Here is a 15,873-nt window from a genome sequence, read left to right as displayed (position 1 = left end):
CATCATATCTTACCATTTTTAAATTTGTTTTACTGAAGAGGTAAACTTATTCATTTTATCGGTAAAATTGCAAGGTTCAAGAGCGTTAATTTGATGACGTGAATTTGTTATTTGTACATAGTCTAGTTGAAACCAGTTACAACAACATATAAATAAAATTCCAAGTCTTTCGTTTACTGCTAAAACTGAATATAATGTGTAATATGAATTGTTGTAAAATCACACTGAGTTAATATGTATCTCATATTTCATAGTTGAGAGGTTATTAAGGAAGTCACATGAATAAAGTCCTTGAATACGCTTGATTTACTTTAAATGCAATAAATACACATTACTGTAAGTCTCCGGGTGAAACCAACATCAGTTTATATATATATATGTAAGATGGATATTGTCAAATCTGCTGTGTGCATTTTTGGCTTTCTATTGTGCCATCCTGAAGCGGAAGGCGGAAATGTTGACTTTGCAGATAGAACATTTGTTTCTGTCTGGAACGCGCCGTCTGCTATATGCGAGAGCAAATTTGGTGTACAGTTAGACCTCTCTTACTTTGACATAGTCGCGAACCATAATGACACATTTGCAGGAGATGAAATTGTGATTTTCTACGGAAGCAGATTGGGACTATTACCGAGTATAGATGCTCACGGGAAGTTCATACACGGAGGATTACCGCAGGTATTTATCAATGAATTTAATTAGTGTTTAGTACTCAAAAACTTTTCCGAGACGTGAAATTGACAGGTTTGCTATCAGTGTGTACGTATTCGTGCACGTGTACAAAAAGAAAGTTCCTTTCTTTCATAGAAGCTATAATGAGCAATAAGGAGCGTCTGCTAAAATTATTCATGGGATCGTATCAATTCCAAACTCCTACGCAGTAATCTCCCTTGCCGGCTACGCTCTCATTAATGGTCGCTGCGTAGGAGTTTGGTCTATGAACATTTTTCTGAAATAGGTTTTACAAGTGAACATGCAAACCTGTATTACGCTTACACCTGGTTTGCCTTGAAACATGTTTGCGTACACATCTGTAATATTTACCTCTGTGTTGCCTTTACTGCAACAAGATGTCTTAAAGGAATATATTTGTGTCAAAGTAATAATGAAATAAAATCGACTGTTTCACACTGTCATTATCTCCAGACAACAAGACTGTAAGTATATAAAGCTAGAGTGGTTTGGGGCAGCTGAACATTTTCTCTACATATTTCTTCCTTCCCTTTTCATTCCCAGAGAATATAGTTCTTCTATGTACTATTTCATACTTTAACCATTATGGTTACCTAATTTTGCTTAAATATTCTTAAAAACTAAAAGGCGATGTACTAATACTTTTATTCATCTTTACCCCTTCCATTTCTGAGCATTTTGTTTTTTTTCCTTTTTCTTTTTGGTTTTTTATTTTGCTTTTTTTCTTTTCATGAATAACTAAGAATGTGTTACACATTAAATTTAACAGCCACCCAAAGTATTGTAAATATTATCTTTCCGGAGGTTGACTCGATAAGTTTTCAATACTCCGTCAATATCCTATTGCTTTGTTGTTATGTCTGTCTGTATGTGTATGAATGTATCTTGTGTAACATTTGCAATAAAATATTCTTAAACTAAATAAAATCAATTTTTAAGTGTTTTTACCTCAAAAGCACGAACTTCTTTAACAATCGGAATAATTTGTTCTTGTAAACAGCTCGCCAATATCACAGCGCACTTAGCCAAGGTTACAAGTGACGTAGAGCACTACATGCGAAATGTTGGCTTTAACGGTCTTGCCGTGATTGACTGGGAATCCTGGAGGCCAATTTTCAGAAGAGACCATTATAACACAGAAATGAGGCGGTACATACAGGCATCCGAGGACCTCGTTCGCAAACATCATCCTGATTGGTCAAAGGGTAAAATTGAAGATGAGGCTCGTAAGGAGTTTGAAAATGGTGCAAGGTACGTTATCTAATATTCATAATCTTGCGTTTGTAAGGTTCTAATCAAAACAGGTTGTTGTTTACATTAATGTTAAAAGGTATCTGTGTAATACTGCAGAAGAAGTGCGTTCCTTTGCTGTTATTTACAGATTTTAATCGGTGTAATTCTACGTTATGTAAAAATGAGCATTGTTGAAGACGGTAATATAAAACTTGTACTGGCGCCTGTGTTAATTGCCAGTTAATATTATACAGAGTACTGTTCTTAGCTTGGTGTCACTCACTTAAGTTACTTCCGTTTCAGAATATTCATCCAGTCTACGTTAGACACGTGTAGAAAACTGAGACCTGGTGGTTATTGGGGCTTGTACTTGTTTCCTGAATGTTACAATCGCGGACATGGCGAGAGGCACTGTTCTAACACCACAGAAGAACTCAATGACAGGTACGTACTACGAATGACGGAAAGTGACATATTAAAAAAAGGAATTTCTCATGCGCGCGACATACTAAACCAATGCACCGTCAACTGTGCATACAAAAATGTATAACCAAAAATGAAAGGTATTCCAGTGGTTGATTACGTCAACTGTATGAGGTAAATAGATCGTATGAGATAAATTGATATCACATGGGTAGATTTTGTTTAAGGCTGCATACGCTGATAATAAATTAATGTCTTTTAATTCGGTTGAGGTTACAGCATGATTCTTACTGCGTCCCCTCGGGTAAGTTTGTTGGTAGAAGCATTATCTATGTGGTGTCTCATGTGGTGCCACACTAGAAGCTCTGCTAGGTTCGCTCCTCGGACCTCTAGGATGAGTGACCGACATTTGAATACATAAAAACAATGTGATGACTGCTTTAAGAAAAGCGGGTTATAAGTAGCTGCCCAGTCTGAAAATCAAGGATCTACATCCTACTGGTATGACCTCCATATAAGACATGTATTTCTTTTTTTTTTCAGGAAATTTATTTTTATCATTTTAGACTGAGCTGGATGTTCAAAGCCAGCACCGCATTATATCCTTCCATCTACCTGAAAGAATCTGGGACATCCGTGGATAAGTACGACCATGTGTATGGAGAACTAAAAGAAGCTCTTCGCGTGAAGAAAGCATACGGTGGAAAAAAATTAGCAATAGCTCCATATTCAAAAATCAGATATAAAGACACAAAACACTTTTATAATCAGGTAAGATAATGATGATGACGATAATGATGACGATAATATTGACATTGTAGTGATGATGATGATGATGGTGGTGATGATGGTTTTGGTGACGACGATGATGATGATGATGCAGCAGCTACGTCTCTGTGCTGCTGCTGCTGATGATGATGATGATTCTATAGGCGGGGGTATATCAGCATATACTTCCATTGTGTCAGTTACGTAAATTTGATATATGAGGTTGCTATGTGTCTAAATAAGCCATTTGATTAGTTATTTACCATGTAGGTAGATGTTTTCCTATACTAAATCCCACATAAAGATGTTCTGTTTTCCTGGGATAAACCCTAAATTCATGCTTGAAGATTGTGATCATATATAAGTAGTAGATTCCAACTTAATTATAACGAGTTTAGTATGTAGTTAATATGTCCAGGAATTGGTGTTAATTGACAGAACTGTTTATGACCAAGACAATTGCTTAAAGATATATCTGATCTTATGTGTATTTGTAAAATCACTAATTTTCACACCGCCATTGACATTACTATTTAAATGTTATATGATTATATGTTATATGTGAACTCATGGGTTTGTAACCTTTTGTTAATAAACTATCTATCTATCTATATGATTATGAGACATTTTGTTAGAAGTAGAGTGTAGTTGCAGCATAAACACATTTTGTTCACTGAATCACCGTGTGAAATGTTCTGTAACGAATATGTAATTGAAAGTTGAAAATACGTTTTAAGTCTTAAGTTATATCTCAAAATCAGTACGAATGAATTTGAAAGAAATAAGAAAGAAAATGTCATAAAATGGAAATTAATTTTGCTTTAACTTTAAATGGAGCCTACAAGGTGTCTGATGATGTTGTTTAGTCTACACGTACTGTAATATTTGAATATAATCAAGTCGTTTCATAAACGTTCTGATGTTTTATAATACCGGTAGTTGATTCAACAATTTACGTAAAATCGAACAATGGAGTACCTGCAGTTGTGGTTACATCGTTGAACGTTTTTGTAAATGTTGTCAATGATAGAAGTTTCTGTATTGAAACGTTTGAATGAAGAAAAATCATAATAATCAAACATGAGTTATCGTGCGGGATTTATACCTAGGCGCATGATTTATTTATCATCGCCTGATATCACTTTCAGGCAGACCTAAACAACACCATACTACAGGCAGCGGAAGCTGGTTTGGACGCTATTGTATTGTGGGGCAGTTCATCCTCTTATAGAAGCGCACGTCAATGTGAAGAAACACGGGATTACTTGGACTCGACTCTTGGTCCCTTCATCAGGAATGTCACAATAGCGGCACGGAACTGCAGTGACGAGCTGTGTAATTCTCACGGACGATGTTTTAAAACTGACTGGAGTTATAAATCAGACACGCCCGATACACTTTTCTTTGAACCTGCTTCAAATGGATTGTTTAAAAGTCTGGTTAAAATGCTACTAGATACTATATCTGGTGCAATTAGGGAGATAGGAAGATCAATCAGAGCTACAGATGTTGCCGAACCTGGTCATACTGGCGGACTCTATCAGCGCTTTTCTGGATTTTCGTGCAGTTGCTTTGAAGGTTGGACAGGAGAGTACTGTCAGCGGAGGAGTTTTTAAAATAACTATAAATAATATTCATATTTGATACCCTTAGAACATATTTAAATCATAACGGTGAAACTGCACCTGTGGATAATAATCAAAATATTACGAGCATAAAATCATAAAATCAAGAAGAGTCTGTCGACTTGAAAATAAGTTTTAGTAACAAGAGCTGTCCGTAAGACAGCCAAGCTCGACTATTCGAAATATTGTCACAGAAGCAGGAAATTATTACCCAAAATGTTAAATATCAAAAGAGTTTTAAGTTCGAAAGGGGACATAATTTGACCAAAAATACATATCAGAGTTATGGGACTTGGTGCTATCAGCTAGTTTTATAACCCCGAAGAAACATATTAAGTTTCAATTCAATATCTGCATTAGTTTTAGGGATAGTAACTTGCATGTAAAACTTTAACCAGAATTTTCTAAGTCCAAAAGGGGGCATAATTTGCTCAAAATATATGTTAAGAGTTATGGAACTTGACCCAGTGAGGTTGGTAATTGACTTAGAAAAAGAATAAATAAGTTTCAAAGCTATATGCCTTTTGGTAATAGCTGTATGTACTTGCACGAAAAAACTTTAACCAGATTTTCTAAGGCCAAAAGGGGCATAATTTGCCCAAAATACATGTCAAGTTATAGGACTTGGTGCTATCAACTAGTTTTATTAACCCCGAAGACACATGTAATTTAAATTTTAAATATCTGTAGTAGTTTTGGAGAAGTTACTTGCATGTAAAACTTTAACCAGGATTTTCAAAGTCCAAAAGGGGGCATAATTTGCCCAAAATACTGTCAGAGTTATGGGACTTGATCCAGTGAGGTAGGAAATTTGATCTAGAAAAAAAAAAAATAATTTTTAAATCTATATGCCTTTATAATAGCGTATGTACTTGCACGCAAAACTTTAACCAGAATTTTCTAAGTCCAAAAGGGGCATAATTTGGCCAAAAAATAATCAAGTTATGGGACTTGGTGCTATCAACTAGTTTTATAACCCCGAAGACACATGTGAAGTTTCAATTCAATATCTGCATTATTTTGGAGATAGTAACTTGCATGTAAAACTTTAACCAGAATTTTCTAAGTCCAAAAGGGGCATAATTTGCTCAAAATACATGTAGAGTTATGGAACTTGACCCAGGAGGTTGGTAATTGACCTAGAAAAAGAATAAATAAGTTTTAAAGCTATATCCCTTTTAAAAATGATAGCTGTATGTACTTGCATGCAAAAACTTAACCAAGGTGTGACGCCGACCCGCCGACGCCGACCCAGGGTGATAGAATAGCTAGACTATTCTTCGAAAAGTTGAGCTAAAAATAATTTCAATAAACTGACACTGTTTACATTCAACATGAAAAATCCTTAGAAACATCCATTGCTGCTTTTGCGTCTTTTTTCAAAACGTCTGGAAACTATGGTGTTGTTGTTTGTTTTTTTTTTCAATCATTGCTTAGAATGTAAAAAGTGTGTTTAACTATGTCACTTAAAGTGATTAACATTGTATACCACTTGCTACTATAAATACGCTGTATGCAGTGTCAAATATTCTATAAAACATACATTCTTAGACATGACTGGCTTTTTGTGCACTGTGTATAAACACACTGGTTAGGCAAAACGACAGTCCTCGCGTTGTTACGTCAGACCGAGCGTATTTGATCGCCAAGCATCGAGAAAAAATGGCGAATTTTGACACCAATGGTCAGGAAAGGCTTTTTTCTTCCTTCTATTTTCACTTGTAATGCACATTCTAGTTAAATGACTGTCTTACGGAATATCCACATCATCTGTCCATACCCGAAAATATTCAAATATCGCTAGAAAACGAATAGTTTCGTAGTAAAACGCAACAAAGTTGTTGTGTGATGTTCAAATGAAAAAACAGACAGTAAAATTGGACACAATTTACATCGCATTATCAATATCAACGTAATCCAGCCATTTCGGTACACTAAACACCATATATAAGAGTAATGTTGCAAACGAAATAATTTTTGACGGAGGTATTTCTTATGCCGTTTAAACGCACTTTTTAAAATGCAACGTTAGGGGATCCCCGATCGCAATACACCGTTGCGTTCGAGAACCATTTTCGTAAATGTTTTTAAGTAAAAAAAAACCCCCAAATACTTATCCTTAACGCCGAAGTCTGAATTCTTTATTCTTCTACTGCTTTTCTGTATGAGAACTCTTTTTTTACATCAACCAAACGAGTTTTGTTCTTATTACTCCGGTCCTTTAGCTGCTGGTTTCTGTATGTATGATTTACTGTACTAGAGGGCATAAAAAGTTTCACATTTCATCGTCTCTCGCAAAAAAGCTCAGTCAAACGAAATCTTCTTTTATTTTACTTGGTTTGCAAATGATCTTCTTTTTGATTTTATTAATACTTTACTAATAAAATATATAAACTAAAACGGTCATCATGACAAGTACGTCGTCCTTCTAATTATAAGAAATAATACTTTTTTTAATCAGTAAAGAAAACTGACTTTTTACAGAATTCTCTCACAAACCAAAAGCTTGACTTTTCTTTAGCGTGCCTGGCAAAAAATCAAACAAACAAACAAACAAAAAAAAAAACACACACCAAAAACAACATTTAATACTGTCATTCCTATCCGAAATGTTAGTAATTTTAGTTTGAAGCCAAGTTTCGAATTCATTTTCCTAGTTTCTTTTTACCTCTTGACCATTGCATCCGCAATATTTTAAGTCGAGGAAGGTACTACTGTCAACAAGAAGGTAAAATTCCATGATGGGCATATTAATTGTTCATGCAAGAAAAAGCTGGAAGCTAGAACGTGACTTAAAGCGTAAAAAATTAAAACTTAAGTCATTAAAGTGAAATGACAGTCACAAACGCTTTGCTTTATATTTTCAGATGTGTGCCATTGCTTAGCAGATCCATGCAGGGGAACGAAATCACCTGTTCTGTATGTGTCACGAATCACATTACCGTAAAACAAACGATAAAACACACGTATGTGTTTTCAAGCCTAGTGACAGTGTAAACATTTGATGATACATGTTGACGAAATAAACGACTACATCAATTCAAGTCAACGTGTTGCAGGTGTTCTATGCAGGTATTACCCTTTGCGTACCCAGTTTGTGGCCGCAATTCATGGAAAATAGGTGTCGGGACATTGCAGATGTGTGCATTCATAGCAGAACGACTTGGATACAAGAATGGTATGCGATAGGCAGTTCTTTCATAAAGGACCTCTTACCTGTAAGAAAATAAACCGCTGACGGAGAAAAGTGAACTTTAAGAAAAAGTGGATTACTATTAATATTATAGTTTTTCCACGTTTTTCTGTAGACTGCATAAAGGCGAAAGGAAATCCCTTGATTATACATTTTTTTATCCGTTCATTACTTTTATTTCCTGACATTTGAGTAGAATTGTTAGTCTAGCTCACTTCTCTTATGAAATAATTCACCTACCAAAAAACATATTTTGTGGTTTTTTGGTGCCATATAAAAAATTATAATTTTACAATATAAATCTTTAGAAAAATGTAATATCTTTGTAATTTGATATAATTTGGACAATGAAATTAGTGCATCAGCCCAGATCTTACGTCTTTTTTATTTAATTAGCCTAAAGATGATTCCACGTTAAGCCCCACCCAAGGTCAGGGTCAGTATGATATTTCAGTATTATTTCAACACGAATCTTTAAATGGCCCACTAATATTCCATGCAAGTACCATCCTTGTATATCATTCAGTACGCCGAAAACTTTCACTTTCTATGCTCAAGATTAATTAAAAAGTAGTCAAATTTTGAATGTCTTTTCTTGTTAAGCATTTAATTTTTGAATTCAATATTATGGAGAAAGTTTTACTCCCAAGAATATGATAAAAGAATAACAAATTCATGTACACGGCAGTTGTTTAAGTGTTTTGATAATAAACAGTTGATATAAGGTTATTGGAATTAACCAGGCCGTATACTAGTACGTAGGACAACTGAATTCAAAGTATCGCCCGCCTAGCTCAATAGGGAGAGCAAAGATGTACGAGATCGTGAGTTCGATCCCCAGTGAGTGTATGTTCATGACAATTGATTGTTAAAGTACATATTTGGCGTTTGTTTTAGGTAAAAATCATTTACGAAAGTGGTTCTCAAACATCAACGGTGTATTGCGATCGGTATCCCCTAACGTTGCATTTTAAAAAGTGCGTTTAAACGCCATAAAGAATACATTCGTCAAAATAAGTTCTGTAGCAACCCATTACAGATGCATATAGTGTCTTCAGGTACCAGAAGATGGCTGGATTACGTTGATATTGATAAACAGAGGACAAAGTGTGAACAATTTTACATGTTTCATCGCCACTAGAACGTCACTCGCTAAACTTTGTTGCGTTTTACTCCGAAACTATTCTGTTTCTAGTAATATAAAATATTTCGGCGAATGGAGATATGGTTTGGATATTCCGTAAGACTGGTCATTTAAGTAAACTGTGCATACGATGGAAAATACAAGGGAAGAAATATGCCTCACCTGAATATCCTTATCTGAATTCGCCATTTTTTCTCGAGCCTTGGCGGTCAAATACGCTCGGTCTGACGTAACAACGCGAGGACTGTCGTTTTGCCTAACCAGTGTGATAAAGCGCTTCCATAAATAACGAATGTTTTCTGTCAATAAACGCTGAAGCAACGTCGTTGGGTTTATGTGCATAAACCGGATGTTACTAGATATTGTGCTTATGTAGGGAGGTTGATATCTGATGTCCATTTATGATGTAGAAGTCTTAGCTGGTCCCAGAATACTAAAGTTAACACTGTATGGGGAACCAGTCTAAAGAATGATGGTCCCCAGCCCTTGTAGAATCCCCAAATCCCTTCCTCGTGCAGTATTTTAATAAAACAGTCTGGCACATTCCTATAAAGCGTCCCATGTCCATGATCGTTGACTGGTTGATTGTACATGCGCGTTGCTACAACGTCAAAGGGAGTCATACAAGCGACTATTAACACTCCTCCAACTATACTTGCGAAGAATGGGTTTAAAATGCTGTTTGGTTCGAACAACTGCAATACAAAATATATACACTCGGATCACTTGCGGCGTTAAAGTACACATACAAGTCATCAGGCTATCGTACTGTTTTGTAAAAAAATCTGCTAAATGCAAGTTTTCCTAAACCAGGTAACTAGAGTATCAGGATGCTGACAGGTTAATTTTTATAAAGGTCTTGCCCTGATCCAAAAACTGAAGGGATAGGGGTAGGGGACACCGGTGTAAAGAGATGGCTTCACCGGCGTGTGGGGGTCAGGTACGATAGCTGGTGCCCTCTTCCGTATGGGTCAGAGGGGGCGATGAACTCCCTACTGGAAAATTTAGATATTAAGGTATGAAATTGTGGCATCTAAGTTCTGAGTACCAAACTAACATTCATCTCTGGACACAGAAAGACCTCCATGCAGACATCATTTTCTATAGAACCACTAATGCTGTTCAACCTCTTGGTGGGTACTGAAGGGGTAACCTATTACGAAATTTTTGAAATATATGTACGAAATGGTTGCCTCTGGTGTATTTTTGGGGTCTAAACTTTGAAAATTATAGGTAATTTCTGTGTCATCAGATAAATACATTCATTTTACGACTTCCGCCCATCTTATATCATATATGTATATTCGTTACTTATTAGAAATGTTGTGAGGAAGGAAAATAAATAAAACTGTATCTTTGCGAAAATTGACACATTTGAAATTTGAAATTTTAGTATGTTATCAACAACCGTGACTTTGTTTTAGTGGTATCCTAAATTATAAAAATATATTTTCAATAATGTTTTAGATATTGAAAAATAAGCAAATGGCTAGTAAGCTATTTGTTCAATATATATGAACTTGAACCTTTAGACTGACGATATAATCTTTAGAACTGCTGAATGTAGCAAGCTGTGCTGCAGAACCGACCGTACTCTTTGGTACAGCTGCCATTGTTCCGCGCCATAATCCTGTCGAGAAAAAAAGAAACAATAGTTTGTTAATCCGAAATAAAGCAAGAGCTCCATTATATAATTTGAAAAATATTTAAAATTCACGAGTAGTGAATTTCAGCAGTTAGGTAGACAGTACAGGCGACAACTTTTATAACCTACTATTCAACACAATATATTGTCCAACAACAATGTCATGTTTAACAATAATGTATCGACCAACCGCAATGCACTGTTCAACCACGACGAACTGTTCTATCACAACGGTTTATTGAGAGTTACTCAAGACAATAATTATATAATATTTTTACTAATTTTCCGGCTGATATCATTAAACTACCTCCAAGCAGAAGTTTGTGATATACAAAGACACAAAGTTTCACGTCCATTTTACATCTCAATCTATGCTACGCTTGTATTGTAATGAATATAAATGTATGTAGAAATTGTTTCGAAACTATAAATTCTCTTCATCTCACATATTTGTGACATCTTAACTTCAGAAATCAAAAAAAAAAAAAAAAAAAAAAAAAATCAGAACAACCCCTTTTATACCAGCTTCAAAATGCTGAAAGCTATCCACAAAAAAATCTTAACCCAGAAGAGCTACATGTTCAAATAGACACTGACCACAGCTGACATCAGAATTCTGCAGAAAGTAGCAGAAATTCTCTGCAGTGAAATACTCCGCGGGATAGAATATAAGACAACATTTAACCCTTATTATGCTGGACACGATTGATTCTGCCTATGCGACTAGTGAAGATCATGATCAGCCTGCACATCCGTGCAGTCTGGTCATGATCTGCACTGTTCGCCATTCAGTCAGTATCTTTTTGGTAAGCACCTCTTTTAACAGTTGATGGTACTATTATAGAAATTTAGCAGGATATTAAGGGTTAAAGCTTTAAAAAATTACAACAATATGTACGCCATAAAAGTCTGATTTCGGACACGATATGTGGTGATTCGTATGCAAATGTCAAGTAAGAAGGAAATAATAATCGTGCTCCCGGAACCTCGAGATTATTTGCCTTCTGTATTTTATAAAGGAATCGCAATCTACTCTCTTGTTCATAATGATATGGAATAATTAATTGTAGGGCATTATTTCTGTGAATATCTCTATGTTTAACGACATATTTTCTTAACACTCTGTTTATTGTCCGGCTAAATATGGGTACATTTATCTTTGAAATATAATACGAGTAAGTAGGCGATTTGATTTTGGTCTTGTTATTGCTCTTCAGACTATCGAACTGGTCTTCGACCGTAGACCAATACCCAACAACATGCCAAGTATGATGTTACATTACTACAATATACAGCTATATGACATTTTAATGTATACAAAATGATGATGTGAAATCTCTTAAGTCTAAAATATATGTGTATACGATCTACTATTTTTCCACGCCGCTAGGCTTAATTTCGTACCTCTTATTCCTTGTTCCTGGAAAATCATTTTAAAACCTTTTGTCATGGAATCGTGTGGATGCTGTGTTCCGACTGCTATAGCTTGATTTGCACGTGCTTGAAGGTGGGTCTTTACCTGTGATATAACAATCGTTATAGAAATGTTGATATAAAGTTAACCTTTACAAAGTATGCAACATATCTTGACATTTTTACACGTCATCACATGCGAGTGCAGTATATTATCTTTTCATTTATTTTTATTTTTAAATGACAAAGTGCGGTCAGATTTTTTTTTCACAATGAGAAAGTCCAGTCAACTTGCTAATTGAAACTAGCTTGTCTGGATCCCAACCTGATCGTGTGTGCTAGCCAAAGGTTGGCCATCTGCGATATGGTAAATCCACGTGTTCTAATGTAATATTTTCAGACTACTGGAATGACGACATGCTGGGTTATTTTGATCAACAAATGCTTCGCAAGAACACATCGTCAGAAATCATCAATGACTCTCTAACGTCTGGTGTTATCAAAAATTGTCCAGATTGTCTTTCTTGTGTACATGTTTTTAACCTAATATGGTGAAAGCATGCCAAGTTGTTCAAAAGTCAGAATGACAGGTTCAGGGATCATTTAAAAAGTGAAGGACAACTTACGGGTATGCTTGTTCGAAAACGATAGCGCGACCTTGAAAAAAGTAAAAAATCTACAATGTATCTTACCTGCTGTGTACTATGCAAACTCTATAAAACCCATTTAGATTCCATGGATTCGGCGTTGTTTAAAGTCAAGAGATAAGTAGCAATGTTTCAGGTCAGGGCATCTTTTACTGTGATGTTCAAAAAGTTATATTTTTGAAATAAAGCTATCAGTTACCAGATAAAAAGGGCTTGCCACCGCTGCTCCAAATCCACCGGAAGCAGCTCCAGCAAGCACGTAGCGCCCCCATTTTGAATTTCCTTCCTCGTCTCTCGTGAAACCCGTGTTGATGATAACTTGATATGAACCAAGCCGGGTACCATTGTGCACAAGTTGGAACCAAAGTGCGGGAACCAGTCCCTTCTGTAGTGCAAGAAGCCCGTCTGATTTAACGATAGTGTAAAAAGCATGTACGCAGTTTCTAAAAGAAAATGGAAATTGAATTATTTCCTGTAAAAAAATTCTGTAAATGTATCAGCTTTATCTAAAAAATAATGTGACATTTGGATGAATAAAAAATGGAGATGATCAGTTGGATGTTAGGGTCGTTGATATGGCGACAGTTTGCCTTAAATTACTGTAGTCTCTGTTCTCACCCTGGAAACGCCATCCAGATCATTCTAATAAAATGGATATATATTAGGGTGTCCGTGTCTGAAATATGGCGCTGAAGGCACCTTGCGAAGTTAGGGCTTCCTCTGTAAGTATTCAAACCAAAGAACAAACAGTAACTCGTAGGACTTTAACAAAAAGAAGACATACCTGTAATGAACCGTATAGTGTCCTTTTCTGAGCAGTTCTCCCTGAAGCTGCATCCGGATTTTTACAACCTGCAATAAATAGTACTTCCGTAACTCAGCTTACAGCATTTGTAAATCACATATGAAGTTTTGTGTAGCAAAGCACTCAATTGTTAATTTCGTTAAATTTTCAGCAAACACGAATTTCTACTCGTAAGCGAACACGTTCTTCACCTTGATGTCTCAAAAGCTCGTCACACAGAAGGTATCACTCGGGTTCTGCTGTTACCTATTGAAGGCAGACGAGATTCTTTACTGTCCCTCACTTTTAAAGTTTTAATTCACAAGTATTGCTACTAATGTCTTCGAGTGTTCATGAAAAATTGAAGAAGTTCAATACTAACGTACTTACCTCCAAAGGTGTTGTGAAGACACCGGCACCACATCCTGCTAAACCTGCACATACAAACTCCATAGTATGTGACTTAGTATGTGACTTTGCCATTCTGCTAGTGATAAACTAACAATATGCCTGTTTTTATATTTTATTCCAATTACCAGGAATTACCAGATATACACAATAATGAGCAGACTTTCTGTATTAGCTAGCATTCTGACGATGCTTCAATTCTATGCAACAGTTATACATAAATTTAAAAAATGGTGTGACCTTGCATATCTTTATTTTAATCGTTACTATATTTATCAAAATGTAAACAAAGCAGCTAACCATTATCACTCGTACACCTCTAACACCCAGGTATAATATATGTTCATATCTCTGTCTTTGCATATATCAGTATTAATATTTTACGTTACTTTCTTTTTGCCTTTTATGATCGGTTTTCAGTCACACAATTCACACAATTTGAGTTACCAGAAGGGAACTATTGCAATGCCCATCAAGGCATTATCTCATGTTTCAGCCGTAGCCAAGCACCTGTTACAGAACTGTTGAACATCCAAAAGCCGATCAATAAATTTAACCTCTAAACATTCGACATCCAATGTGGGACGTTATTTGACTACGAAGTCCATCTTGACTACTGAAAAATCTAAATCAGTCATATTTAGGTAAAAATACTTTTCCGAAAGCAGGATTTGACTTGATTCTATGTATGTATCGTCGTAACCGATTTCCCGGCGAAATGGACATCTGGTTTAAAGAAATGTACAATTCAAGAGACGTTTCTACATTAGATCAAGAGATTTTGCTTATAAATACATTATATGCAAGATACCTCGGTTCAATGTATTAACTGGAAGAGCGAGGCAGAAGTTAAAGTTACTGTTTTCTAACCATTCAGAGATTTAAATATTTAGATTTTTATCAATGTCACCTTCTGGCAAAATAAAGAAATGGTGATTTTTTTTAAACCATGATTTTTGAATAGCTCTGAATTTTTTTATCCTTGATACAAAGTAAAGGTGTGAAATTTTTCAAAATTATGGTTCTGAAAATTATCTCTATTCATGCAATGAATTTTGCTGAAAATACCGAGACAGTCTACTGGCTGTATTTAGATTTACTTTCAAAAGGATTATCTGATAGAATTTTTTCTTTTAGATTCTTTATCAACTCGTTAAAATCATCCGAACGAAAGTATGCCGAAAATTTTGTATACATATATTTTGTTTTGATAAATTTCCGTAAATAATGTTTTGTAGAAAATGACAATTTATCGTCACTTTGAGACAAAACAGCAATAAACATATCATATTATACTAAAGCTTCTATCCAGTAAAATGAATGATGCAAATACGACCTTATAGTCATTTCAGGAGTACAGAAGAGTATTTCAAACAATTACTCTTGTGATTTTGAATATCTCCAGATACATGAAAAACATGTAAAACACACCCGTTAACCGGTTCCGAGCAAAACAGTTCGTGGTGGACAAAACAGTTCACCGATATTTTTCCGGTATCTGCATTGGGGTAAATATTCCCCATCCAAGAATCGGTTGGTGCAAAAAATGTTAAAGATTTTTATTTCAGTAAAAAGTAGCATGAACGAAGTACATGACATGTGCTTCCCGTTTAAAAGTAACCTATATTTAGTAAGTAATGACGAGTTAAAAGTGTGATTTTGTTGAAAAAATGTAAAAACGAAAGTTTATCACGGTATATTTAATTCACTTTTCAACTTAGATCTATTGTATTAACGTCAACCTTTAAAATAATGCTTGCCCTGAATATTGTCCAATTTTTAAGCGACAAAACGCAATATTCAACGAGTTATAGACATTCAAACATGTCATGTTCTTCGTTCATACTACTTTTTACTGAAATAAAAATCTTTAACATATTTCGCACGAACCGATTCT

At 35.3% G+C, this 15,873-nt stretch overlaps 2 protein-coding genes across 2 annotated transcripts; one reads left to right on the top strand and one right to left on the bottom strand.

The window, feature by feature from the left end:
* The first annotated feature begins 311 nt into the window (after positions 1-311).
* LOC123526145 (hyaluronidase-1-like) lies at positions 312-6,294 on the top strand. Its single transcript, XM_053522823.1, has 6 exons — positions 312-678; positions 1,694-1,944; positions 2,230-2,370; positions 2,916-3,120; positions 4,266-4,880; positions 6,036-6,294. The coding sequence occupies exons 1-5, from the start codon at positions 385-387 to the stop codon at positions 4,731-4,733; spliced, it is 1,359 nt and encodes a 452-aa protein (XP_053378798.1). The 5' UTR covers positions 312-384; the 3' UTR covers positions 4,734-4,880; positions 6,036-6,294.
* A 3,100-nt stretch (positions 6,295-9,394) lies between these two features.
* On the bottom strand, positions 9,395-14,247 carry LOC123526147 (solute carrier family 25 member 35-like). Its single transcript, XM_045305166.2, has 6 exons — positions 13,959-14,247; positions 13,569-13,636; positions 12,984-13,227; positions 12,129-12,243; positions 10,606-10,709; positions 9,395-9,774 (listed from the first exon to the last, which is right to left on the bottom strand). The coding sequence occupies exons 1-6, from the start codon at positions 14,049-14,051 to the stop codon at positions 9,448-9,450; spliced, it is 951 nt and encodes a 316-aa protein (XP_045161101.1). The 5' UTR covers positions 14,052-14,247; the 3' UTR covers positions 9,395-9,447.
* Between the last annotated feature and the right edge of the window lie 1,626 nt (positions 14,248-15,873).

Source organism: Mercenaria mercenaria, chromosome 14, assembly GCF_021730395.1.
Source record: "Mercenaria mercenaria strain notata chromosome 14, MADL_Memer_1, whole genome shotgun sequence".
NCBI lineage: Eukaryota > Metazoa > Mollusca > Bivalvia > Venerida > Veneridae > Mercenaria > Mercenaria mercenaria.
This window is presented reverse-complemented; position numbering and strand designations above follow the sequence as displayed.

Coding starts and splice junctions, on each gene's coding strand:
- LOC123526145 (XM_053522823.1), top strand. CDS start 385: ATGGATATTGTCAAATCTGCTGTGTGCATTTTTGGCTTTCTATTGTGC. Junction 1,945..2,229: donor GAGTTTGAAAATGGTGCAAG/GTACGTTATCTA, acceptor CTTCCGTTTCAG/AATATTCATCCAGTCTACGT. Junction 2,371..2,915: donor ACAGAAGAACTCAATGACAG/GTACGTACTACG, acceptor TTATCATTTTAG/ACTGAGCTGGATGTTCAAAG.
- LOC123526147 (XM_045305166.2), bottom strand. CDS start 14,051: ATGGCAAAGTCACATACTAAGTCACATACTATGGAGTTTGTATGTGCA. Junction 13,637..13,958: donor TCTTCACAACACCTTTGGAG/GTAAGTACGTTA, acceptor TATTTATTGCAG/GTTGTAAAAATCCGGATGCA. Junction 9,775..10,605: donor ATTATATCGTCAGTCTAAAG/GTTCAAGTTCAT, acceptor TTTGTATTGCAG/TTGTTCGAACCAAACAGCAT.